At 43.4% G+C, this 27967-nt stretch overlaps 1 protein-coding gene across 2 annotated transcripts in view; it reads left to right on the top strand.

Moving 5' to 3' along the window:
- The first annotated feature begins 1877 nt into the window (after positions 1-1877).
- Positions 1878-27967, top strand: part of LOC114506646 (ER degradation-enhancing alpha-mannosidase-like protein 2) — a 30316-nt gene continuing 4226 nt past the window's right edge. Inside the window, exons 1-9 of one of the 2 annotated variants that reach the window (XM_028524435.2) lie at positions 1878-2079; positions 2296-2406; positions 4253-4292; positions 7493-7598; positions 11598-11723; positions 19053-19264; positions 21684-21825; positions 23094-23218; positions 26601-26745. In XM_028524435.2, the coding sequence (XP_028380236.1) occupies positions 1973-2079; positions 2296-2406; positions 4253-4292; positions 7493-7598; positions 11598-11723; positions 19053-19264; positions 21684-21825; positions 23094-23218; positions 26601-26745 (1114 nt within the window). In that variant the 5' untranslated portion in view covers positions 1878-1972. The remainder of the gene's footprint in view (positions 2080-2295; positions 2407-4252; positions 4293-7492; positions 7599-11597; positions 11724-19052; positions 19265-21683; positions 21826-23093; positions 23219-26600; positions 26746-27967) is intronic. The other variant, XM_036009749.1, reaches the window with a different exon arrangement.

Genomic DNA, 27967 nt, shown 5'->3' with positions numbered 1-27967 from the left:
AACTCAGACCTGCTCAAATCTAAACCCCCATGTTTAACCTCTATGCTGTACTGCCTCAGGCTCTTCGGTAAAGTCAGGGTTTGAATTCTCATGTCAACTGATGGCATTTTGGGATATTTATCTGAGGGATATTTTCCAAGGATGTTCGACCAAAGGAGACCATATTTGTTTGCATTCCAAAATCGACACTGGATATTAGACCTTGGGTCAGCAACCTCAGTTCAGCAACCTCAGTACTTGAGTTCTGGCTAAGAAAGAATTCAGAGCCAAGGCTCAAACTGTAAGAGAAAGTTTATTGAGAAAGTTTATTTAGAGATATAGAAGAAATGAGCTGTAGAAAAAATGGACTCGGGTAAGAAGTTACAGAGGCAAAAGAAGGGCCCTTGGAGCTTAGAAGGAAGAGAGAGACAAAGAACAAAGAAAACATGCCTTGAGGAAGAAGAGGGGGGAAGATTCCAGTGAACTAAGGTGGAGGAATTGAGAGAGAGAGAGAGAGAATGAGAATGGGTCCCTGGAAAAGAAGGGGCTGGGGAAAAGCAGAGCATGGTCCCTGGAGGCAGCTGTGAAGGGTCCTTCTTCTGAGGGGTTTTATCAGGAGTTCTCAGGGAAGGATTCCATCAATATTCATCATATTCTCATCGATATTCTCAATAGCATATTCATCAGCTTACTCCATTGGGTCCCTCAGGGCCACAGTCTCCACTAATTGGTGGGCACCAGGGGGTCATTAGTCATTGAAGCTGGTCTGGAGGTCCACCATTGTGCCTGGTTTTGCTGCTTTTGGGGGCCTGGAGCAGAAACTCAGCTGAGGCCTAGATATCTTTTCCAGGGCTTAATGTTTAAGGGAGTGGACATGCAAGGGCTTGTAGTTTTGAGGTTGCTAGGCACCTGGGGCTCTCTGCCAGGTGACCCTTTGCACCTGGCGTATCTGCTCCTACTCTGTTCATGCCTAACTGCCTATTACAGTTGCATCATAGAAAGCTAGAGTTAAATGATCTCAGAGGTCCATTTGTTCAGACTCTTCATTTTATAAATGAGGAAGCTGAGTCTGGAGGAGGGGCAATTTCCAGGGTCATATTTAGAAGCTTTAAGTGGACTCGAAGTTGGAATTGAAGTCCAGGTCTCACTTCAAATCCAGGGTTGATTTTATTGTACACCACACTGCCCAAAGTTGTGGGTGTTGCTGTGGCCTAAAATGCTGACCAAACTCTGGGAACTTGCAAGAAGGAAAATGGACAAATGTGCTCCAAACCTTCTTAAAGCTACAGTGTCCCAGGGTCTTCGTTCTCACCTGGGATATTCTACAGGGTTACAGCCAGTGACGTGGGCCAGGGGATTAGGATAGAGAAGCTCTGTACTAGGATGGAGACTGAAGAGACCCCGAGGATGTAACCACATCCCAAATGAGAGGAAGGTCAAGAATTCATGAATTTCTAGAACTGACAGGATTTCTGGAAATCTCGAGAGTGGCAGCTTTGGACAAATAAATGCTAGTAAATTATGCCTTAATCAGCCGGGAACTGGTTTGGGGAACTCAGTATGGCTGATAATGGTAAAGGGTGAACGTTCTTCATCCATCTTTATATATAAATATTTCCACTAGTCAAATATTTAGTCCCTAGTTTCACCCTTAACAAGGTGGTTTTAAAAAATGTATTCAAGTACTCCATGCAGTTTTAATACACAGCTGCTCAATCAATGCTGTTACTAAGACACTAATTACTTATACCAGCTGTACTAGTCAATGTCTTGAAGACACGTGGAACTCCGCTCCAGGCTATGTATCCCAAGATGCTCTTTGCCCGGGATTCGCCACCGGTTCCATTCTGGGTCCTGTAGTTCGGAAGTGAGTGACTGACTCATCAGCGCGCAGGCGCAGTGACGCGGGTGCCCGGAAGAGCCTCCCGGCTCTCAGGATGAGCGGCTGGCGGTGGCTGCTGCGGCGGCGGCAGCGCTGACAGACACGAACTCTATGCCTTTCCGGCTGCTGGTGCCGCTCGGCCTCCTGTGCCTGCTACTGCCCCTACACCATGGTGCGCCGGGCCCCGAAGGCACCGCGCCCGACCCCGCCCACTACAGGTGAAGGGGTCTGGCTCCCCGCTCTGGCATATTTGGGGAATGGAAAGCTCAGACTGGGTCCTTTCCCTTTCCCTCCACCCCAGGACCCCTACCCTCACTTGCTCGGACTCCTGGCAGAATCAGGGGGTGATATCCACTTTCCGCCTATTTCTTGTTCTTCCCCCTGCCTGATTTCATTTTCTGTCCCCCTGCCTTATTTCTCGTACCCCGCACCAGGCAGCGAGTCAAGGCCATGTTCTACCACGCCTACGACAGCTACCTGGAGAATGCATTTCCCTACGACGAGCTGCGACCTCTCACCTGTGACGGGCACGACACCTGGGGCAGGTAGTGCGAGCGGAGGAACGAGGGGCAGGCCGGGGTCTGGCCGTCCGCTCCTAGGTGGGTGGGCCTTCTGGGGCTGCTGGCTTCTTGGGTTAGTTACCGGATCGGGAAAAGTTCCTCATCAGGGTGAGGCCCCGTTCCCCCCAATTCAGGCCAGCACCACTCGGATCCCCCCAGCCCCCTGGATGTTTGGATCTCGAAGTGGTGGACTGAATCCCTGGGCTCCAACAAGGAGACACAGCTGTGGGGACTTGGGCAAATCTCCCGAATTGTAGAATATGATGGAAAGTCTCCAGGAAGTGAAAAGACCCAACCCCTTCATTTTATAAGTGGAGAAACAAGCCCAGAAGGGGATGTGACTCTCCCAAACATGAAATCTCAGGGTCTATGTTGTTAATGAAACTGAAACACACGCCCCCCCCCCCCCCCCCCCCCCCCCCCCCCCCGCCATCATCCTTGCATCACTGACTGCTTCTGGAGATCTCAGCCCCAAATGTCACTTCAGCCTCAGCTTCCCTAACCACCCACCCTGTCAGGCAGGTCACTCTCACAAATCACAGTGTTTTTCTTCTTAGCACTTCTCCCTCTCTGATACTATCATTTTCACTTGTCCACTAGTTTGTCTTTCTTGCACTAGAATAAAAATCTGTGAGTGGTGGAATCCTCTGTCTTGTTCCTTGCTGAGTGAAGAAATTGCATTCAACTGAAGCTGACATTGATTAAACACTGTGCAAAGCATTTTACCTGTATCATGTCATTTACTTCTCTTAACACTCCTCGGAGTTAGTTAAGTGCTGTTATCTCTGTTTTACAAATGAGTATGCTAAGGACTGGACAAGTTAAGTAAACTCAACAAAATTTGTGCTGCTGGTTTTGGTTTTTGTTTTTAGTTGAAAGAAGTAATAGAAGCAAATGGCAGATTCAAGCAGTTTAAGATCACATAAATAAAGTAAATATCTCCCGTGCCCTAGTACTCAGACCACTGTGCCCTTTCTTGTGTCTTTTAGAAATAGTTTTGGTTAATACCATTATGTTGTAACCTTTTAAAATTAAAAGCATAACTTACATATAGTAAAATACACCCATTTTCAGTGTATAGTAACCCATTTTAAGTGTATAGTAACCATTATCAACAGATAGAACTTTTCTGATGTTCTGATATCACAGTCAAGAATATATAGAACACCCTAAAAAGTTCCCTTGTGCCCCTTTATAATTAATTCCTCCACCACCACCCGCCCAAACAACCGCTAACCTGCTTTCTGTCTGTCTCTTTTTGAAAATGCAGATAGAAACATACTACACTGCCTATTCTGTCCCTTGTCTTTTTCACTTAACAATATAATTTGAGTATCTTAACATTAGCTGACAGAAGTCATTTTTTAAGAACTCAATAAAAGTCTTTGACAACTTCATAACTGAGCATCGTTTGAATGTACTACAATTAATCACTTTTCAATTGATGTACATTTGGGTTATTTCTAGCTTTTTGCTGTTTTAAACAATACTACTATGAGCACTCTCAAGCATATAGTTCTGTGCACTGTGAGATAAGTCTCTAGATGTGGAAAAGCCTTGATCCTTAGATGCAATCTCATACTGCCTCCTGATGGCGGAGAAGAATGCCAGGTAATACAATTGAACTTAATCAGTCCACTATCCCAGGTGCATTAAATGGGTCAGAGGTTCCTGGCAATTTTCAGTATGGCTTCTCTGTTGTGACTGGCAGTGGGATAGGCAGAGGTGTTGCTGTGCCTCATGTATTCGTTTGTTGGGTACTGATCTGGGGCAGACTTAATATGTGGTTTGATTTTCTTACTAAGCAGCTGGGATTTCTATTCTTTTACAGTTTTTCTCTGACTCTAATTGATGCTCTGGACACCTTGCTGGTAAGTGTCTCATCTGTTCCTTTTCTTGGCAGCTTGACTGTTGGTGAAAAATGAATTCTTCATCTAGGTCTTTTATTTTCATCTCATGATTCTGAAGCATCAGGTTCTCATGCCCAGCTAGATAGAGGAAATTCACGAAGAACCCCCAACTTATTCAGGTTCAGTTATTCAGCAACTGTGTGTAGAAGACCTGTTATGAACACAGAACAAAGATAGCTTGTAGAACTCTAGTCAGAGTGAGGGATCCAGAGACTTTGATGCCCTCCTTGTTTGCAGGGGCTTACATTCTGATGGGAAAGTTCAGTGATAAAAACAAAGCAGTAATTAGTGTGTCGTGTATGTGCTCAGCACGTTATATGTATTATTTTGTTGAATCCTTCCAACAACCCCATCTTAACCACTGTGACATCTAATGCTTAGAGAAATAAGATGACTTGGCTAGTGTACATAGCTATGAAATGGCCTTGAAGAAGCCACAAGAGAGGATGTAACCTCTTTCCTCGATTTCACCATTGCTGGTTCTTGTCAACCCTCCTCATTTTTATATACTAATAGTATTTACATGATGGTGATCACCTTGTAGATATAAATTAGCTTTTTTATCCTTAATGTTAATTTGTATGTATTTGCCCATTCATCAAATATTTTTTTAAAGATTTTATTTATTTACTTGTAGAGAAAGGGGAAGGGAGAAAGAGGAGAGAAACATCAATTGGTTGCCTCTTCCCCCAACTTGGGACCTGGCCTGCAACCCAGGCATGTACCCTGACTGGGTATTGAACTGGCAACCTTTTGGTTCACAGGCTAGTGCTCAATCCACTGAGCCACGGCAGCCAGGGCCCATTCATCAAATATTTATTCAAGGCTAACTGTATGCCAAGCATAGTGTGACGCTCTGGAGTTACAGCAGTGAGTTTCAACAGACACGGTCCCTGCTTTCCTGAAGTTTATGATTTTAGTAAGAGAGACAGAGGATGTGTAATTACAAGTCGAGGTGAGTGCACTGTGGGAAAGGGACATGGTTCTCTCAGTGGTTATAACTAGAATAAGTTGAGCTACACTGAGGAGGACACAGAGGACTTCCCCAAGGTAATGAAATGACACTTAAATTGGTATCTGAAGGAGAGGCAAGTGTTGACTAGGAAAGTGAGGGAGGAAAGAGTGTTCCAGGCAGAGGAAACAGCATGTGCAAAGGCCTTATGGCATGCGAGAGTATGGCGAGTGGAGTGAATTAAAGGAAGGCCAGTATGTACAGGATGTGGGGAAGGAAAAGGGAGAAGCAGATGGGGCTGGGGGGATTGATGGAGGCCAGATGATGTTTGTTATGGTAAGGATTTTGAACTTTAATTTCAAAAAATGGAAAGCCACTGAACTCTCTTAAGTAGAGGGCAGGAAATGATGAAATTTCTGTTTTGAGCAGATCACTAGCTTCAATGTGGAGAAAGACTCATGTAACCATTCAACAAACACTCCTTGTGTAATCCCTTCATGAGCCACGTGCAGCACTCTGGGGGAACGCAGGAATGGGTGAGGCTTCTGTCCAAAGATTCTCTTAATGCGGAAAGAAATAGATCCCCTAAGAATTGTGTGGATGAACTTCCTGGAGTCTTTTAAAGGAAGAAGAGGTTAATTTCAGCTGGAAAAATCAAAGGCTTCCTAGAGAAGGTGATATTTAGACAACCAAAGATAAGTAGGATTTGGAAATAGGAGGACGTAGCTGGGAGTGGTTTCTGGCAGAGGAAACAGCATGTCTGAAGACAAGAAATTGGGGAGTTGGGTAGAGTTTTCCTGTGTGGATGAAGATAGGCTAGATGAAGATGAATCATGAGAGACTTGGTCAGAAAGGTCGCTTGGTTCAAATCATAGAGGGCCTTGAACACTGAGATAAGGATTGTTTGGGTTGCAAGTGACAGAGATGCAATTCCAACTGGTTAGACAAGAAGGAAATTTACTGAGTCAAATAACAAAAGTCCAGGTAATGGCTGGCTTCAGACCCAGCTGGATCTTGACATGAAAACAGTGTCTTCAGGAACCTGTTTCTCTATCTCTTATCTCTGCCTTCTTCATTGGCTTTGTTCTCAGGCTCTCTTTATGTTGGCAGGGTAGCCAACAGTAGGTCCAGACTTACATTGCGCTCATTTAGTAATGTGTGTGGGGGAAAGATAGGTCCTTTTGCATTAATTGCAGGAACTAAGTCTCATTGATTTGGCTTGGGTCACACGTTTATTCTTGAACCAATCACTTGGCCAAGATGCAGTAAGTACATTATCTGGTTCAGGTCAAGTGCCTATTTGTGCAGCTGAGGGGATTGAGGCAGCCTTTCCCAAACTATAAGAGTAACTGTGGAAGAAGGGTGATTCCTCAAGGGGAAATTGAGATGCTCTTATCAGAAGAAAAGGTATCAGGATTGCATTGGGTGATGGTTTAAACAGAGAGGGTTTAATTTTTCTCAAGTAATAAATAGTTTGGAGGTAATGTCTAACATTGGGTCAACTGTGCCATCAGAGACCCAGGCTCTTTGTATCTTTCCATTCTACCATTAGTGTGTTGACTTTCATTCTCATGCTTTGTACCTCGTGGTCTAAGACGGCTGCCACAGCGCCAGAAATCTAGTCTGTTTTCAAGGCAGAAAGACAAGAATAGTAAAAGCTACACTAGCTGTGTCTGCCCCTTTTTGCTATGGAAAAAGAAGCTTTCCCAGAAGTGCCCCCAGTAGACTTCTCAAGGCTCAGAATGGACTGGGTAACACAATCATCTCTAGCAGCAAAGTAGGCTTCTGGCCTCTATGTTGGGAGGCTACAGGGGTACAGAAGATTGGGAATCAGTGGTGGGCCAACAGACCCACAGTATTTTCCACAAGGATGAATATAAAGAGGTTAAAAACAACATAATTATTGTAAGTAGCAAACTAAGAATTCCTTAATGTGGTATGCAGTCTGTATTGTTTTTGTACAGGTTTATATTATTTAAATGAATACTCTTGAATTGGTACCCAGGAATTTTCCTAACCAGTCTCTTGATCTTAGGTCTTTATGAATTTCAGCTGTCATTGTTTTCTTCACCTGTCACTGGTCCTAGAACAGAAACTGCAGGTCTTAAATTGAATAAGCGAGGGCTACACCAGTGTGGGATATAATCCAACATTTTCGATGCCTTCAAGCCTGAGACGGCCTCACTGTCATGTGTCTCTTCCCTCCCAGATTTTGGGGAATGTCTCAGAATTCCAAAGAGTAGTTGAAGTGCTCCAGGACAACTTGGACTTTGATATCGATGTGAATGCCTCTGTGTTTGAAACCAACATCCGAGGTAAGGGTTGCCTTCTATGGCCTTTGGAAAAGAGAGCGTGGAGTTCTTGCCTCTGTATAAACCAGGACATGGTAAATTGGCACTCACCCTGCCAAGCGCTGACCCTGCCAAGGCACTCAGCCCAAACTGGTGACTGTCAGCTCTTCTTCCCTCCTGGACGGTAGAGAGGGGAGATCTCAGGATCCCTCGCTGGTTTCAGACATGAGCAGGGATGGAAAAGACTGGAAAGAAACATGCCAGAATTACTCATGTATTTGACATATATTTGGTGCTCAGCACACAGCCATTGATGTGAAAGAGGTGATCCTCGCCTTGGAGTTTATCGTACAGGAAGCACTACCCATTAGAACTTTCTGCAATGATGGAAGTTTCACAGCTATGTTGTCTGGTACGGTAGCCACGAGCCACATGTGGCTATTGAGTATTTGAAATGTGTCTGCTGCAGCTGAAGAAGAACTGAATCTGTAACATCATTTCATTTTAATGAATTTAAATCTCAGTAGTGACATGTGGTTAATGATGGCCGTATTACACAATGCTAGTCTCGAGTACTAAGCTCCCAAACCTGGGGATCCATCAGCACCACCTGTGACCTTTTAAAGTTCACCTGTCTTGGCTCCTCCTTAAACCAACAAACTGTGACCCCTGGGTTGGGCCCTAGAGTCAATATGTTTAGCCAGTTTCCAATGACTCCTACGAAGCTAGCCCAGCTATTATTTTCAGTGAGCCTGTGGACCGCCAGTGGTTCAACAGCCGCACCTCCGGATGGCAGAGTTATGTTCTCCCCCCTTATTTTGCCCATCTTTATTTGTATTTTTTTTGCAATGACACTTACATTACAGAAATGTGATAAATACAACCTTTTAAAAGATGATGCTGCAGAGAGACAGCGTGGTATACCACCCGGGTTCAGGGATAAGACCCGAGTGTGAGGGCATGCTCCTTGCTGTGTCCCACAGCTTGAGCCCAGTCTGTCACCTGGAAATACGGCTGTTCATACCCCTTTGTCTCGGGTGTGAATGCAATTATACCAGCTTTCTTTTGGTCAGCATTTGCCCCATATACGTTTTCCTCCCCTTTTACTTTCAGTCTTTCTGTATTTTTGTGATTCGCTATGTCTTTTGTAAGTTGCATATTTTGTTTATCTATTCTGACAATCTCTTAACTGAAGCACTTAATCCATTTGCATTTACAATAATTACTGGCATGTTTACATTCATTTCTGTGATTCTTTTTTGTGCTATTTGCCCCATTATCTCTGTTCTGTTTCTCTCTCCTCTTTTGTGCCTTCTTTAGACTGATTCCCCCCTCATTTTATTTTCCTTTTACTAATTTAGATATTATGCATAATATCTAGGTTTTTTTTTTTAATTTTTTTTTAAAGATTTTATTTATTTATTTTTTAGGGAGGGAAGGAAGGGGGGGGGAGAGGGAGAGAGAGAGAGAAACATCAATGTGCGGTTGCTAGGGGTTATGGCCTGCAACCCAGGAATGTACCCTGGCTGGGAATCGAACCTGGGACACTTTGGTTCCCAGCCCGCGCTCAATCCACTGAGCTATGCCAGCCAGGGCTAATATCTAGGTTTTTAAATAGTTTTCCTAGAACATTTAACAAACATAACAAAACGTAAAGTTAATGAAGATCTTCATTCTCCTCCTGAATGGTACAGAACCTGGCTCTGAGGGTGTCCTGACCTGTAGGCTGTGGAAATTCTTTGTTTGAAGCCCTCCCTTCATTCCTATTGTCCCATACAGGTGATGTTTAGGCTTACTATCTGTTTAGCACTTTTCTGACTGTCTGTTCTGTAGGGTCTGAGACCTTACCTCTGCGACCCCTTTCCTTCTATCTGGAGTACTTCTCTGAGAACGTCCTTTCGTCCAGGTGTGTTCTTGGCAAACTTGCTCAGCTTTCATTTGTATAAAAATGTCTATCTCGCTGCATTTGTTTCGCCTTTGGGGGTCATGTTTTTGTAGGGCGTATGGTTCCAGGTTGATAGTTATTCTCTGTTAGCACATTGAAGAAATTTTTCTGTTGTCTTCTGGTTTCATTGTCATTGTTAAGTAATCTGCCAATTTAATTTATGTCTTTGTAGATGATCAGTTGTATTTACCTTGGCAGCTCCCTCTTTTAAGCAATTTTTTGTTATGGGAGTTTTCAAACATGTAAAAGTGGAGGAAATAGTGTAATGAACCAGATGTGCTCATCACTGGGTTTAGCAGTTGTTCTTACATGGGCTCTGACTGCTGTGAGATCTTTTTTCTTCCTTCTGCATTCTGCAGTTTTACCGTGAGATGTGTAAATGTTTCTTTTTATTATCTCGCTTGGGGTTCCTGGATCTGAGAACTGGTGTCATTCACGAGTTTTAAAAAGTTTGTAACTATTTTCTCCTCAAGTGTTGCCTTTCCCCCATTTCCTCCCTCTTCCCTTTTAGAACTCCAGCCAGATATATATTACAACTTTTTGCTCCAAGTCCCTTCTGTGTTTGTTACAAGTCATCTTATCTCTTTGTTGCATTTCGGATAATTTTTATGAGTTTTGTGTTCAAGTGCACTAATTCTTCAGATATATCCTATCTGCTGTTAAGCCTATCTGTAATTTTAAATGTCAGTTATATATTTTTTTACTTTTAGAAATTCTATTTAGTTCTTTTATAAGTAGGCTTGGTCATTTTTATAATTTCTAGCTACTTGCTAATATGTTCCAACCTTTCTTTTATCTCTTTAAATATAAAGAGCGTGGCAAAAGTAGGTTTGCAGCTATTTGTATGGAAAATAATACAATAATTAATATCTAATAATACAAGAATAAAGTCTGTTTTGCATACTCACAACTGTAACCCTACTTTTGCTCACCTCTGTATCACACGTAATAATTTTGTATCATGTGTCTGATAATTCCAGTATCTGAAGTGTTGTTAAGTCTTGTTCTAGTGACATTTCTGCTGGCTCTTACTCATAATGCTTTGTTTCTTTGTATGTTTTGTGATTTATGTAGTTTTAAATGTATACTCATTCCCTAGACCCCACCTGTGGGATTCTTTGAGGCCTGGGTTGATGGTAGGTTCTTCCTGATACAGTTTTTCTTCACTTCTGCCATGTGGCTGGAGGTACTATCTTCCCAAAACCACTTTTTGCTAAATTTTTGAAGTTTTCTAGACAACCCAGTTGGTGTGAATTCAGGCTATAAACTTAGTGAGTACCAACTGTAGTTACTAATTCTTAGGGGAGATTTTTTTTCCCCTTTATTTGGCATCAAGATCCGAGGCATGGAATGTTTTCCTTACTGTACCCTATGGGAGGTGTGTCAGGCTTATTTCTAATTTGTTCTTACACAGTATGTACTTCTTTCATATGCCATCATTATGCATGGGGGTCTTTCATGACACTCCCTGCTTTGGGTAGTTCTTGTCTTTGTTTCTTATTTCCAGTCTGCCAGAGGAGGGGACAGACTGCAGCTTAAGGTCACCAGTTTTGGTCAGTGAGAGGGTCTGTATGGTATCTATTTAGCCATATTTCCAGATACAGAACCTTTGTTTATAAGTCCTAAATATTATGTGCTAAATTGATAAAGTGAAGGTAAAAACTACTCTGCCCACCGTTCTCCCCACTCCAGGTCTTGGTAGGGGTTGGGAGGTGGAGTGACCAAGTGGAGGCAGACAGAGCTGGCTCTACCACCTACCGGGATACCCAGGGAAAGTCCCTTTACTTCTCTGAACCTCAGTATCTTCATCTAAACAGGAGACAATAGTGCTTAGTGTTTGGTAGACAGTAGGGACTTAAAAACAAAATAAAAGATAGCCATTGTTTTTGTGACCAACCAAGAGAACACAACTTTGTAAACTTAACACTATTTGAATATGGGGAATTAAGGGATTCTTCTCACTAGATGGCTCTAGCCCCTTCCCAGTGAGCCACCAGTGAGAGTGTTTAGTTTATAGTTTTCTCAAGGGAAACACTGGTCCCTGGGTTTCTGACACTTGCTTTTTGTTCCATCTGCAGTGGTAGGAGGACTTCTGTCTGCTCACCTGCTGTCAAAGAAGGCTGGGGTGGAAGTGGAGGCCGGATGGCCCTGCTCTGGACCTCTCCTGAGGCTGGCCGAGGAGGCAGCCCGAAAACTCCTCCCAGGTAAGACCCACACTGAGATGGAGGGAGAGGAAGTTCAGTAGGTCCTGCTTCCCTTGCTGGAGATGAGGGTGGCAATACTGGATATTGAACCCTTATCAGATGTATCGTTGGCAAATATGTTTTTCCATTCAATGGGCTGTCTTTTCATTTTCTTAATGTTTTTTTTTTTTTGGCTGTGCCGAAAACTTTGTAGTTTGATATAGTCCCATTTGTTTGTTTTTCTTTCTTTTGTTTCCCTTGCCCAGAGATATATCAGAAAAAATAATTCTATGGGAAATGTCTGAGATGTTACTGCCTATGTTTTCTTCTAGGATTTTTATGGTTTTGAGCCTAACTTTGAAGTCTTTAATCCATTTTGAGTTTATTCTTGTGTGTGGTATAAGAAAAGTGGTCTAGTTTCATTTTTCTGCACATATGTGTCCATTTTTTCCACCACCATTTATTGAATAGACTATCTTTACCCTGTTGTATGTTCTTGCCTTTTTTGTCAAATATTAATACACCATAAAGGTATGGGTTGATTTCTGGGCTTTCTATTCTGTTCCATTGATCTGTGTGTCTGTTTTTATGCTGTTTTGATCACTGTGGCTTATAGTATATAGTTTGATATCAGGTAGCATGATTCTTCCGGCTTTATTCTTTCTCAAGATTGCTGTCTTGAGGGTCTTTTGTGGTTTCACATAAATTTATGGAATATTTGTTCTAGTTCTGTGAAATACACCATTGGTATCTTGATGGGAATTTCATTGAATCTATGATTGCTTTGGGTAGCATGAACATTTTTTTAAATTTTATTCATTTATTTTTAGAGAGAGGGGAAGGGAGGGAGAAAGAGAGGGAGAAAAACATCAATGTGTGATTGCCTCTCACACACCCCCTACTGGGGACCTGGCCTGCAATTCAGGCATGTGCCCTGACTGGGAATTGAACTGGCAACCCTTTGGTTCACCCATGCTCAATCCACTGAGCCATACCAGCTGGGGGGCATGAACATTTTAATGATGTTAATTCTTCTTATCCATGAACATGGTATATGCTTCCACTTATTTGTACCTTCTTTAGTTTCTTTCTTCTGTGTCTTATAATTTTCTGAGTACAGGTCTTTTATACCCTTAGTTCAATTTATTCCTAGGTATTTTTTTGATGCAATTGTAAGTGAGATTGTTTTCTTAGTTTTCTTTTCTGATAGTTCATTATTAGTGTATAAAAATGCAACTGATTTCTGGATATTTTTGTTGTATCCTGCTACTTTACTGAAGTCATTTATCAGTTCTAGTGGGTTTTGGTGGGATCTTTAGGGTTCTCTATATACAGTATCATGTCATCTGCAAATAATACTTTTTCCTTTCCAATTTGGATGCCTTTTATTTCTTCTTCTTGTCTGATTGCTGTGGCTAGGACTTCTACTACTATATTGGTAAAAGTGAACATCTCTGTCTTGTTCCTGACCTTAAGAGAAATACTTTTAGTTTTTGCCCATTAAGTACGATATTGTTTGTGGGTTTGTCATATATGGCCTTTATTACGTTGAGGTATGTTTCCTATATTCCTACTTTGCTTAGAGTTTTTATCATAAATGGGTGCTATATTTTATCAAGTGCTTTTTCTGTATCCACTGATATTGATGTATGGTTTTTATCCTTTGTTTTGTTTATGTGGTATATTGTGCTTATTGATTTGTGGATATTGTACCAGCCTTGCATCCCCAGAATAAATCCCACTTGATCATGGTGTATGATCTTTTTAATGTATTACTGGATCTGGTTTGCTAATATTTTGTTGAGGATTTTAGCATCTATGTCCATCAGGGATATTGGCCTGTAATTTTCCTTCTTTGTAGTGTCTTTATCTGGTTTTGGAATTAGGATAATACTGACCTTATAAAATAAGCTTGGGAGTCTTCCCTCCTCTTGAATTTTTTGCAGTAGTTTGAGAAGGATAGGTGTTAGTTCTTATTTGAATGTTTGGTAAAATTTACTTGTGAAGCCATCCGGTCCAGGATTTTTGTTTGTTGGGAGGTTTTTGATTACTGCTTCAATTTCACTGGTTGTAATCTGTCTATTCAGATTTCTGATTCTTCCTGATTCAGTTTTGACAGATTGTATGTTTCTAGGAATTTATCCATTTTGTCCAGATTGTCCAACTTATTGGCATATGGTTGTTCATAATAGTTTCTTACAACCCTTTGTGTTTCTTTGGTGTCAGTTGTTACTTTTCCTCTTTCACTTCTGATTTTATGTATTTGGGTCCTCTCTCTTTTTTCTTGATGGGTCTCATGAAAGGTTCGTCAGTCTTGTTCTCTTTTCAAAGAACCAGCTCTTGGTTTCATTGATTTTCTGTATTGTTTTATTCACTGTATTTCATTTATTACCTTTCTTCAATTCATTTTGGGCTTTGTTTGTTGTTCTTTTTTAAGTTCCTTTAAGTGTGTAAAGCTAGATTACTTATTTGAGGTTTTTCTTGTTTCTTTTTGTTAAATTTTAATAATTTATTCAATCTAAGATATTTCAAATTTGTTATTATTTTAACATTTAATCAGTATAAAAATTGTTAATGGGATTTTTTTCATACTAGGTCTTTACATTGTGGTATGTAAGTTACATTTACAGCACATCCTGATTTGGATGTTAGATTTTCATCAGAAATAGTGAATGTTTATTTATTTATTTATTTGGTATTTTATTTTCTTTGAATGTTTATTTAGATTTTATAAAATGTGCAGTTGAAAAAGTAAATTCACATACCCCAGTTCTGTATGTGAATCAAACATATTTCAGTTACTTTCCAGTAACTGAACCAAGTTTCAATTTTGTTTTAGTTTTAGAATATATTTTTAATTATGTTTTATTGATTATACAGTTATAGTTGTCCTGATTTTTCTCCCCTTGTCTGCCTCCACCAAGCACCCCCCCATTCTCTCAGGCAGTCCCCACACATTTGTTATGTCTATGGATCATGCATATAAATTCTTTGGCTACTCCCTTTCCTATACTGTACTTTATATCCCCATGGCTATTCTGGAACTACCTATTTGTACTTCTTTTTTTTTAAGTATATTTATATACTTAATAGCATAATCAATAGCATTGATTATGCTATTACAGTTGTCCTGACTTTTCCCCATTTTTCCCCCTCTGCCTGGTACCCATGTTCCCTTCACTGACCCTTCCCCTTAGTTCATGTCCATGGGTCATGCATATAAGTTTCTCGGCTTCTCCATTTCCTATACTGTTCTTAACCTCTCCCTGTCTATTTTGTACCTACCCAGTTCTGCTTCTAAATCCCTACACATTTTGCTCATTCTCTCCCTTACCCCCCGCCAGCTGATAACCCTCCAAATGGTCTCCATATCTATGGTTCTGTTCCTGTTCTAGTTGTTTGCTTAGTTTTTGTTTTTGCTTTTTAGGTTCAGTTGTTGATAATTGTGAGTTTGTTGTCATTTCAATGTTCATAGTTTTGATCTTCTTTTTCTTAGGTCCTTTTAACATTTCCTATAATAAGGGCATGATGATGATGAACTTCTTTAGTTTTATCTTGTCTGGGAAACACTTTATCTGCCCTTCCATTCTAAATTATAGCATTGCTGGATAGAGTAATCTTGGATATAGGTCCTTGCCTTTCATGACTTTGAATACTTCTTGCCAGTCCCTTCTTGCCTGCAAAGTTTCTTTTAAGAAATCAGCTGATAGTCTTATGGGAACTCCTTTGTAGGTAACTCTTTGCCTTTCTCTTGCTGCTTTTAGAGTCTGTCTTTATTTTTAACCTTTGGCATTTTAATTATGATGTGTGTTGGTGTGGTCCTCTTTGGGTCCAACTTGTTTTGGACTCTGTGCTCCTGGACTTGTATGTCTATTTCCTTTGACAAATTAGGGAAATTTTCCTTCATTATTTTTTCAAATAAGTTTTCAGTTTCTTGCTCTTCCTTATGGCACCCCTATGATTTGCCCTTTTGGAGACATCCCAGAGTCTTCTTAAACTCTCCTCATTTTTTTGAATTCTTGTTTCTTCATTTCGTTCTGGTTGAATGTTTATATCGTCCTTATGTTCCAAATTGTTGTTTGAATCCCAGGTTCCATCCCTTCGCTGTTGGTTTCCTGTGGATTTTTTTATTTCTCATAGTGTAGCCTTCATTTCTTTTATTATGCTCTTCCCATATTCATTGAGATCTCTGAGCATTCTGATCACCACTGTTTTAAACTCTGAGTCTGATAGGTTGGCTATCCCCACCTAGAACATCACCTAGTTCTTTTTCTGGGGTTCTGTTCAGTTCCTTCATTTGGGCCACATTTCTTTGTCTCCCCATTTGGCAGCCTCCCTTTGTCTGTGTGCTAGGTAGAGCCTCTTTGACGTCCTGTCTTAGTACACCCGTTAAATTGTATGGGGCGGAGACTTGGGCATTTGCCAGGGCAGGCCGCCTGCTTTACCACTTTGTGGTTCTGTGCGGAGTGGGGGAAGGGTTGAAGAGGGGACAGTGCTGCTGCTAGCTGACTTCTGGGGGCTCACCTGGCACTCACCTTATTTCCACTCAGTTCACCCACTTCCCATATGTGACCGGTGCCTTTTCAGCTGCTGCCCTGGTTGTGGTTCGCAGAGTGGGTGGGTTTGCAAATGTTCTGGACTCTCCTGAGAAACCAGAAGTTTATTCTGCCTCCTCATCCCCCACTGGTTTTTATAGCCAGAAGTTATGAGGCTTTATTTTTCCTGGTGCTGGAACCCTGGGCTGCGTGGTCTGGACTGGGCCTGGGATCATTTGCGTGCAAGGTGCCCCCCTGATTTTTGTCCACCACAGGTGAATGTGGGACTGTCCATTCCACTGGCTGCCGCTGCCACCTCACCACTGCTGGCTCGCTGCCACCACACCACATCCTCTGTGCCCTGGCTTCCCATCTCCACCCCTCATACCTACCTGCCTGGATGAATATAGCTTCTTTAAATCCTTGTTTGTTGGACTTCCGTGCAGTTCAGTTTTCTGGCAGTTCTGTGTGTTTTTCATTTCGAAATTCGTAGTAATCCTTCTTATGGTTGTACAAGGCGGCAACGCATGTCTGCCTACGCCTCCGTCTTGACCGGGAGTCTGTCTTGTTTGCTGAGATAGGCCCGTAATACTATACATTTCCCCTTGAGACTGCTTTTGCTGTGTCCCATAGATTCTGAGCTTCATCTTCTCATTTTCATTTAGTTCAAGGTGTCTTTTGATTTCTTTCTTAATCTCATTGTTAACCCATTCATTGCTTAGTAACATTTGGTTTTGGGGAGGCATTGAACGGGGTCAGAAAGGAGAAAGTGCTTGGAGAACCTCAAATGTCATCGAAATAAGAGGTGCTTGTTTTTAGCTAAGCTGAGTGCAGGGCTGCAGGCCAAGCCTCAGTCTGTTTGTCTGGTGTGGCAGCAGCTGGCCTTGACAGCATCGGCTGGACACTCTGTTCTCTTCGGGGTGTGGCAGAGGCCAAGGGCCGTTCACACCCAGACGCATCATGCTGTGCTTTCCACCAGCCTCTTGGCCGCCTCACTTCTCCCTTTCACACAGTCCTTGCCTGTCGTCGTGGGGGGAGGACTGAGGAGAGGGATCGAGCTGGGCTCAGATCTCTCTCATGGCTCATGGTCTGAGTGTCTCCTTACAGACATCATGTCCAGTGCGATCCATCCCCAGAGGAAACTCTGCCTGGCTGCTCCCTTCTTTTTTTGTGCCATTTAAGAAACTTTTGTCCTGAGAAATGTCCGTATCGAAACATGCATATTGGAGCCAGCACCAGTGTATCTACCGTTTAGGTCAAGAAATAGAATGTTTTCATTCCCTCTCTTATGAACACTGCCTAACTTTTCAGAAATACTCCTTTGAGCCCTTCTGGGTTGTGGCTCTCATTCTCCTTGCTTGCCCCTCACGCCTGCCAGATAGCAAGCTTCTCGTCTACAGCCAAGTTGCTGAACCTTGTAGCCCTTGGAGGTTTTGATGAGTTTGTTCACAGTTTGGTGACGCACAGGCTGCTGTGGGTAGTTTGACCTTTTGGCCTGGAGAGGAAATCTCTGCCTGTCTCATTCCTTGCCTTGAATCGGAAAGTAGTGGGGAGGGGTGGGCAGAACGTTGGGCTTGTGGGGAGAGGGAAAAGGAGTGGGGACACGGCCGGCATTCCCATCCCAGCTCTGTGTGGCTTTCTTTGTGTGACCTTTGAGTCACTTCCTTGCCAGCATGACTTTTCCTACCTATGAACTGAGGTTGGACCATCTCAGCAGTTTAGTGGTTGATGTCTATTTTTAAAAAATATAATAATTTAGCCCCTAAGCTCTTTATTTAAAGATGGAATCTCAAACTGGGTCCTGTGTTTAGGTGTGTAGATACGTTTCATTTGGTCAAAATGGGGTTTAAAAAAGTATATGGGAGGAATCAGAAGACACAAACCTTTAGTTACAAGATAAATAAGAATTGGGGATGTGCCCTGGCTGTTGTAGCTCAGTGGACTAAGTGCAGGCCTGCGAACCAAAGGGTGGCTGGTTTGATTCCCAGTCAGGGCACATGCCTGGGTTGCAGGCCAGGTCCCCTGTAGGGGGTGCATGAGAGGCAACCACATATTGATGTGTTTCTCCCTCTCTTTCTCCTTCCCTCCCTCTCTCTCTGAAAATAAATAAAAATCTAAAAAAATTTTAAAAAAAGAATTGGGGTGTAACATACAATAGGACGACAATAGTTATCACCGCGGTATGATGTGTTTGTAAATTGCTAAGAGAGTAGATTCTAAAAGTTCTCAACAAGGAAAAAAACTTTTTTCTTTTTGTATTTGTATGAGATGATGGAGGTTAACAAAATTGATTGTGGTAATCATTTCACAATATATGTAAGTTAGGTTATTATGCTATATGTCAATTTTATCTCAATAAAACTGAAATTAAAAATTAAAAGCATACGAATGGCTTCTGAGGGGGCTTGCTCTTCAGGGTGCCACAAGCCCCATCATTCCCCTCAGTCCAAACCCTGCCTGCTTCACACTGAGTGGCCTGCCTGGCCTCTGAAGGCAACATGTAAAATAGGTAAAGGTAGAGCTGCTGTGTCCGCAGGAGCATGTGTAGCGTTAGACGGCCTAGAGAGCAGCCCTCTGCTTTCCTCTGCATCGTGGGCGAGAGCCCGAGGGTCCTTGGGAACAGTGTTTGACAGCGGCCGGCTTCCATGGCCTCCGAGAGCCCTCCAGTGACATCTGTCCTTCTCTGGCCGAGTCTCTAGTGGATGGCCCAGGAGATAAAGAGGAAGCGCTGGCCAAGGCAGCAGGCTTTGGGCCGGTATCTAGCCATCCCTAGCTCCCTGCTCCTGTCCGGGGTCATAATGTTGTGATCATTCAGCTTTTCAGACCCCCACTGGCATGCCATATGGAACGGTGAACCTGCTTCATGGCGTGAACCCGGGAGAGACCCCTGTCACCTGTACGGCAGGGATCGGGACCTTCATTGTGGAATTTGCCACCCTGAGCAGCCTCACCGGTGACCCTGTGTTCGAAGACGTGGCCAGAGTGGCCCTGATGCGTCTCTGGGAGAGCCGGTCAGACATCGGGCTGGTAGGTTGGCTGCACTCTTCCCATCAGAGTCAAGTTGGCCACCTTGGCCCCTGTTTATGAGGCTCAGGGCTCTGAGCAACAAGTTGCAGTGCAGCCAAAGGCAACTGAGGATGACCTCAGGAGTGGTCCAGGACTTAGGCTCATGGCACTGGAAACAGACCAAGCGTCCACTTCATGTTTTGGCACAGAGGTGCAGAGAGCATGAGAGGAGAACATCCTTTGGTAGGGAAAGGGACTGTGTTAAGCTTTGACTTCTTGAATTTCTCTGATTGCTGGGGAGTGGGTCATGTGCTTCATGCCCCTAACTCATTTGGTGACCTCAGATCGTCAGCCCACCTGGCCCTCATTTTCACTGTGTATTTTTGCTTGTAAAACTGTGTTTCTTAGAACACTAGTTCTGGGAGATGATGAATGGTTATTCCGTGAAAAAGCAATTCCCAGTTAATTAAGTTGGGGGAATACTATATATAGTATCTTTTTGGGGGGGAAGCCGGGAGAAGTCATGATGAACATGAGCAGGCTAAAGATGTTAAGTCCTATGGCAGATAAATTTATTCAGCTTTGCTTAACTCAACATTTCCCAAACTTATTTGACCCCAGAGCTTCCCCTTCCTCTCTAATACCTGTTAACTCGTGGCAACTTAACACACTTGGGCCAGTTGATTTCTAAGGTCAGTTTCACTCCTAAACTGTATAATCTAGTAAAACAGTAATTTAACCAAAGCTGTGCAGGAAATAGCATTAGATTTAGTCAAAGCATGTTTTGAGCTGAGGCCTTGCTACATCGAAACTGTGTGACCCTGAGCAAGTTGCTCAACCTCTCGGATCCTCAGTTGCTTCAGTAGTGATGATGATGTATGAATACCTCTTTTTGCTGAGTCATTGACTTATAAAGACTATTAATTGAAAGTGATTCAGACGGAGGCACATTTTATGCAAAGTCTAATTCTAAGTTTGAAAGTGAAACTCTTATGAGGAATCCTTGAAAATCCCTTAAAAGCATGCCCCTCTGGAGACCTATAGTCACTCTGTTATTAAGTCCAGCACAGGTAGTTTTATCTCGAGCCCTGGAGCCCTTGTGGACCCTGTGGGTGCCTTGCCCATGTCCTCTCAGCCCTTACCACTTTCGTGCACACTGGCTTGGCTTCTGACCACCATCACCCGTGTTTCTTTGCTTATCAGCTTTTTCTCCTGTCTGGATCCTGCTCTTTTCCTTCCACTGGAAGTATCAGGACTTAATGCTAGCCCTGGAGCAGTTCCCAGTCAGTGAGTACTGATGGGAATTTGCGGGTAATCTCCCAGGTCTCCGTCCCTCGGCTGAAATCACGCAGAGGCGCCTGCTCTGCGTGCACTGCCAGAGCTGCCCCTTGGCATCGCGCTCCAGTTCCCATGGTGGTAGCTTGCCCGATGGCACGCCTTCTGGGGGCTGCCTCACCTTCCTGCCTGCCTTTCTGCTTCCTCTGCTGGTGTTTCCAGGAACTCACTTTCAAAATCAACTACTTGCCCTCTTCCCTGCTGAGGACCTGCTCCTGGGAGGACCCAAACTCACACAGCACAGTTCGCAGTTTCTCTGAGTAACAGATGAAGTTATCAGTTTCCATCAGGATCTAAGTCATATGGACAACACATTTCTTCATTTAAACGTTTTAGATTTTATTTAAACATGGTTTTATCAGTCACATGGTTCACAAGTCAAAGGATACAAAGAAAGTACCCAGTGACACCTGTGAGGGTCCTCTAACTCCTGTCCCCAGCTACCCAGTTCCTCTCCTCACGGGCATCCACTCCCCCTGTTTCTTGGTTGTCCTCCCTGAGTTGATTTAGGGAAAGATGTTAAGTATGTCTTGTGTCTTCAGGGGTGTCCAAGATTTTGGCATCCCTGGGCCACACTGGAAGAAGAAGAGTTGTCTTGAGCTTCCTATTAAATACACAAACTGATGAGCAAAATAAAGGTTTTAAGTAAATTTATGATTTTGTGTTGGGCTGCATGCATAGCTGTCCTGGGCCATGGGTTGGACGCCCCTGTAACACTGGGTCTCAGAAATCTGAGACCGATTGTGGGAACAGCAGGTTCTCATCTCCCAGGTCACACTCACTGGAGACAGGGGATAAACACTTCAAATCATTGTTTTTGGGGGGGTTTGTTTTGTTTTTGCTCAGTGTGGATATTAAGTCCTCATACATGTGCAAGACGTGCATCTGCACTCAGTCACATGTGTATCCATGCAGGAAGGCTGCATATCTGTGCAGGAGGGCTGGCCATGATGCAGCCTGGACCCCCCAACCCTGTACCCCGATAGCCTGTGTGTCTCCCAAAGAAGCACTGGGGTGCCTGCCTTATCTCACTAGGCAGTAAGGGGTGCGGAGAGGGCCTTGTTTCATCTTGGGCCCTCTGTCGGGACACTTGTCTCTCTCCTAGGTCGGCAACCACATTGACGTGCTCACTGGCAAGTGGGTGGCCCAGGACGCAGGCATCGGGGCTGGCGTGGACTCCTACTTTGAGTACCTGGTGAAAGGAGCCATCCTGCTTCAGGATAAGAAGCTCATGGCCATGTTCCTAGGTAAAGGCAGGGTAAGGGGCTTTCTCCATGATTTTTCCTATTGACAGGTGGTTTGTTTATAAACTTTCAGTTGCTCCCGAGTGCGTAGAGAATCAGTTCTGAATACCCAGGTCTGAAGTCACCGTGCATGTATGCTGCCCACTTGATGCCCACTACACCTCTTGCTGCCTTCTTACAAGAGCTGGTGAACTGTGCTGCATTCTCTGTGGGTGGCCCTGGATTTTTTATTTCCTGGCCATTGCACATGCATTTTTTTTTGCCTGGAATACCTTTATTTCCTGTCTTCATGCACCCAAATTCTATTTAACCTTCAAGGCCCAGCTGAAATGTCACCTTGCCCAAGTGGTAGCTTAATCCTTCCTCAGAATTTAAGGCCTTCAGCCTCTCTCTTGCAGTCAGCTGTCACTCACAGTTACAGCATCCATGCCTTCTTCATCTTTGTATTTCCCACAATGCTTCGCATGAGGTAGGTTGTAGATTAATGCCTGTTGAGTAAAAACATGTTACCCTCCAGGCCCTTAGCCACTACTAATAATGATGTGGAAGAATTGTTGAGCACCTAATAATTATTATTATAGCCACCATTCATTTGTTCAGCAAATATTTCTTGAGTACCAGTGACAGGTCAAGTGCTGTGCCAAGCACTGAGCATGGACTGTTTTATTTGTTCCTTATAACACTGGGTAAGATTGTCTTATTTATTTGCATGTGTATTTGGTGTTTCATTTTTTCAGAGAGTATTGTGCGTATTTATTGTGTACTATCTTAGTATTGGGGATTCTGCAGTCAACAAAAAAAAGTCCTGGCCCTCATGAGTTTACAGTTTAGGGGGAGGTGTAAGTTCAAGTTCCCACTAGAATGTAAGCTCCTTGAAGGCTGAGAACCTTCTTAGTCTTATTTGCCACCCCTGGGTGCCTGGCATTGTAATAGGTGCTTAGTGCATATTGTTGGGTGACTAAATGGCTGGACAACCCTAAGAGGCACAGAACATTGCTTTCCTTACTATCCAGATCATGAGCTGAGGCTTAAGAGGGGAAAGCTTACCCGTGGTCACAGCTGGCACGTGGTGAATCTGGAGCTAGAATTTGAGCCCAGAAGTTTGACTCCAGACCCCATGCTCCTTCCTCTCTGCCTCATTGCTTCCTAGTCTGCTTTGAGGCTAAACCATCACATGATCCTTCCAAAGTTCGAGTCCCCACTTCAGTCACCAAGGGCTGCCTGTTGTCTCCCTAATCACTGACATGTCCATTATCCCATCTCCACTGCAGAATATAACAAAGCCATCCGGAATTACACCCGCTTCGATGACTGGTACCTGTGGGTGCAGATGTACAAGGGGACCGTGTCCATGCCGGTCTTCCAGTCCTTGGAGGCCTACTGGCCCGGTATTCAGGTAGGAACGGTTAGAGAGGGAGGTCGTTTTCCTATGGAACTGGCAAAGCAAGCTCATTCGGAAATGAAACTCAAAGCCGGTAGTTTAGTTGCTTCAGTACTTTTTTTGGAAGGATGGTTTGGGAATGGAAGAGAGACAGAGTGAACTGGACAGATTTGAGATTCCACCTCTGAATTTTCCAAGGGGACCTGGAAGGTGTCAGGAACCTGGCTTCTAGTTTGCTCTGGAAGGTTGTTAATATAAGGCAGAGAGCGTCTTTCCAGGCTGGGCAGTAACAGACATTGGCCACAGCTGTTCCTGCACTGGACATTTCTGCCAAACCCCCTCCTTCCCGAGAGTAGCCCCGAGAAAGGGCGTGAACGCAGCTGGGGCTGCCGTCTGCCGTCACCGTGTTTTTCCATTACCCGGTCTGAGACTCGCAGCTGGAAGGGACCTTAGAGCCCGTCTACTCAGCCCCCGAGGTGTACCACAATACTTCTGTCAATTAGCTTTTTAAAATTTTAAGTAAAAGTAATGACATGGAGGTGGTGGTACATTTAAAAAGCACAGAAGGGAACACCGTGAAAAGTGAGCCTTGAGCCCCGCCCCCCAGACCCTCTCCCCAGTCCAGCCCCTATTAATCAGTTTTCTGTATATCTTTCCACAACTTTATACACATACATTTGTGAATGTTTGTATCCCCCTTTTCTCTTTATATATATAGGAACATGTACATATTCTTTTATCACTGATTATGTCTTAGAGATTTCCTTTATTGATGCAATGTAGTTTTACATTTTTTTTAACAGCTGCATGTATTCCATTGAATAGACACACTGTAGTTTATGTACATAACTGGCCCTCCATTATGGACTCTTAGCCTAGCCTCTTATTGTTTAGACGGCAAACAAGCTCAGGGAGAACTCAGTAATATTAAATATTGGTCCAGCTCTCCTGAGATCTTCATATTTTATTGCTTGAATGCCTCCTAGAAGAATTTTGAAAAACTAAAGCACCCTTTGCATATTTTTAATCTTATGTGTCGCATACCATATACCCTTTTCTGCTTGAACTCATATTTCCATTCTACTCCCCCAACAGAATTTTATCTTAATTATTATATTTTATGCTGAAAAAATTTTACTGATACCCTATAATATATCTCTGTAACAAAGCTTGGTTATAGTACATAGAAGTTAAAAACAGAAAATTTCCTGTGACCTTAGGCTCTGAGTATTTCATTTGTTTTCTTCTACATTTAGTTATTAATATATAAATGGTTAAAACAACATTAAAACTTACAATTTTTTGATAAGTAATTATAAAACGTAAAAGCAATTTTTTTGGAAATATATTTCTTAATGAGATTTTGGGGCTTATTTTTTAAGAAGTTTGTGATAAATTAAATACTTGTAAAAAATGACTTCTGTGCCAGGGACTTTACTCAGAACCATCACAACACACTGAGGTAACTGTTATTTCATAAATGGAGAAAGGAGGCTTAGGGATGTCAAATGTGTTCGTGCGCTTACTCAACAAATATTTGAATGCCTTCTGTGTTCCAGGCCCTGCTGCTTTCATAAAGTTGACAGGGGGCAAGACACAGAGACAAACTTAAACAGATAAATACATAAAATAATAAATGGCAATGAGGGAAACAAATCAGAGGCAAAAACAGAACGTTGGATAGGGACGGACTTTCTATAAGACAGCCTCTCAGACGTGGTGATGCTAAACCTGACACTTGAGGGACTGAGGGCGGGGGGTGACTTTCCAGGCAGAGGAAACATTGTGTGTGAAGGTCCTGAGTCAGGAGTTGGGTGTTTATCGGAAACAAAGAAAAGCCCCAGTCCAGGGGAGGAAAAGATCAGTGGATGGAAGGTCAGCAGCGACCGGACCGTGCAGGGCCCTCAGGGCCACGGGGAGTGGTCTGGACTCTGTGCTAAGCCTGTGGGAAGCCCTGATGTCTGGTGCGAGAGGGGGAGAGGACAAGTGGTGGGACAAGCGAGGAGGCCTTTGGGGTCATCCCAGTGTGAGATGCTGGTGACCAGACCGCGTGGCGGCTCTAGAGAAAAAGAGAAAAATCTCGATGTTTTGGAGATTGATAGGAAGTGCTGATGGAGTAGATGTGGGTAGGGCATAAGGGAGGAGTCAAGGATGGCCACCAGGTTTCTGGCCAGAGTAACTCAGTAGATGCTGGTGCCATTTATGAGAGGGGAGAGAGAAGAGAGGAGAGAGACAACTTTGTGGGGAAATGAGGAGCCAAGCATTTTGCTTGGGAAGAGTCAAGTTTGCCCTGTCCCTGAGACATCCAATGGAGAGGTCAGGAAGGCCTGCTGTTTCCCTGTGAGCTTATGTTAATAATAGCTACCTAACAACAGCTAGTAAAACTACAAATGCGTACATCCTCAGATCCAGCGATCTTCATTCTGGAAATTTATTTTACAGACACACTTTGCATATGTTTGAGGTGACATATGTACAAGATTATTGCAACCTTGATAAAGCAAATAGCTTTATCAAGATTAGAACCAAGCTAGCCCTGGCTGGCGTAGCTCAGTGGATTGAGCGCGGACTGGGAACCAAAGTGTCCCAGGTTCGATTCCCAGCCAGGGTACATTCCTGGGTTGCAGGCCATAACCCCCAGCAACTGCACATTGATGTCTCTCTCTCTCTCTCTCTCTCTCTCTCTCTCTCTCCCTCCTTTCCCTCCCTAAAAATAAATAAATAAAATCTTTTTTAAAAAAGTAAATAAATAAAATGTTAAAAAAAAAAAGAAAAAAAAAGATTAGAACCAAGCTGACCAGCTACTCATGAAGACCTAATTAAATTATGGTCCAAGCAGTGGAATGCGATGCAATAGGAGGAGGGAGCTCTTTATGAACTTACATGGCAAAAGATCAAGCTATATTGTTAAGTGAATAAAGGGAACCTGAGAAGAGTACATTTAATCAGCTATATTTAATGTGGGGGAAATAATATATATTCATGCGTATTTGCTTATGTTTACAAACTAATACCAGATGGTTACATGCTGGGGTGTAGAGGGGGAGTGAGACTTGGTAGTCAACCTTTTTTTTTGTTCTTAAGATTTTGAACCAGACGGCCGGCTTGCCTATGTAAAAACTGTCAGTGGCCAGCAGCAACTAGGCACACACTGGCAGCCAGGCAATTCATATACAACCTCCGTCCCTCATATCAATGTCTGAGGTCTAGTCTGCATCTTTCAGATGGGGCTCAGAGCAGGTCAATGTCTGGTTCGGGGCCTCACAGTGAGTAAATGGCCAACGCAGGGTTTGCTTGCAGGCCTTCTTGACTCTAGAGCTTTTGCTTTTCTCCTCCCTGAGGCTGTGGGATTTTATGCCTGGTGGCTGCCTGCCTGCCGACCATTTCTCTCCTACAGAGCCTCATTGGGGACATCGACAATGCCATGAAGACCTTCCTCAACTACTACACTGTGTGGAAGCAGTTTGGGGGGCTCCCAGAATTCTACAACATTCCTCAGGGATACACAGTAGAGAAGCGAGAGGGCTACCCACTTCGGCCAGGTAAGCAGCAGCTCTGGCCATCAGGTTTGTGTCTCTGGACCCCAAATCCTCATGTCTCTAGAGGTTTCCATGCCTCACAAGTGTTCGCTGGTCTTGTTTGTTTGTTTGTTTGTTTCCATCTGACTCTTCCAGTGGCTCTGGATGGTTTTCCTGCTAGGAATTACTTATCCTCATCTTTTCACTTAGGGAAACTGAGGCCTGATAGGTTGGCGTGGCTTGCCCAAGGCTATAAATATTGGAGCTAGGACTGGAAGCCAGGGCCCCTAAATAAATACTCTTTCAAACTTGAGCAAGTGAACAAGATGGTAAAAGCCAGGCTGACTCCTTTTGAGTTCCTACCATCAAGATTCCAGAAGTTTAAGCAAACTTCCTAAGTCAGTGGGTCAGATAAATTATGCTTCTGTAGTAAGAAGTGTTAGAGCTTTGGAATGGACCTTAGGAATGAATCATCTGGTCTCACCCACCTCCTTACTTGCAGCTCAGGAATCAAGATGCAGAGAAGGAAGGGACTACACACTAGATAAAGTCTCCAGTTCCTTTCCAGCTCTGGTCCTCTGATTCACTCACTGCAACAAGGTTAAACGCTGTGAGGTGGGGAAGGGACAGGGGGACAGAGGAAGGAAGCTTAGTCAGCACACACGGTCATCCCCCATCCCAAAATAGGTTCTGTCTCCACTGTCGTAGACTTTTCACACCTTCCCGCCAGAATTCCTTTTAGCTGTGAGACAGGCCTTCTAGTGGCCTCTGCCCACTCTGCCCCATTTCCTTCCTTCTCCAGTGCAAGTGATCGTCATGGGAGTTGTGGAGAGGGAACAGAAGTGGGAGTAAAACAGCCTCTGGGAAGAGCAAATCAGTCACTTTTGACTCCTTAGAGGCTGCTGTTCCTGGTACTTATACATCTATTTTCGTGGCTTTTTTTTTTTTCCTTAAGCAAAAACTCAGAAGGTATTGTCATTTCTAGTGTTACCAATAGACAAAATGAAGACAGAGTTTGGGACTAAGCATGAGGCTTAGGCTTGTGTGTTCAAGCCGTGTCAAGTGGTCATCTCGTCTTTGTGTGGTTACCACCAGTGGCAGGGAGCTCACTACTTGCAGAGGCAACCTGTTACATTTGCAGGATAGGCTACCCGGAAGGCATCAGTGGAAAGTAAGACACCACATCCAGGAATCCAGCAACGCCTTAGTCTAGTCACCCTTCCTATCCCAAGACAATAGCAAATGG

Source organism: Phyllostomus discolor, chromosome 9, assembly GCF_004126475.2.
Source record: "Phyllostomus discolor isolate MPI-MPIP mPhyDis1 chromosome 9, mPhyDis1.pri.v3, whole genome shotgun sequence".
NCBI lineage: Eukaryota > Metazoa > Chordata > Mammalia > Chiroptera > Phyllostomidae > Phyllostomus > Phyllostomus discolor.
Note: the sequence above shows the minus strand (reverse complement) of the source record. Positions and strands in the feature narration are given on the sequence as shown.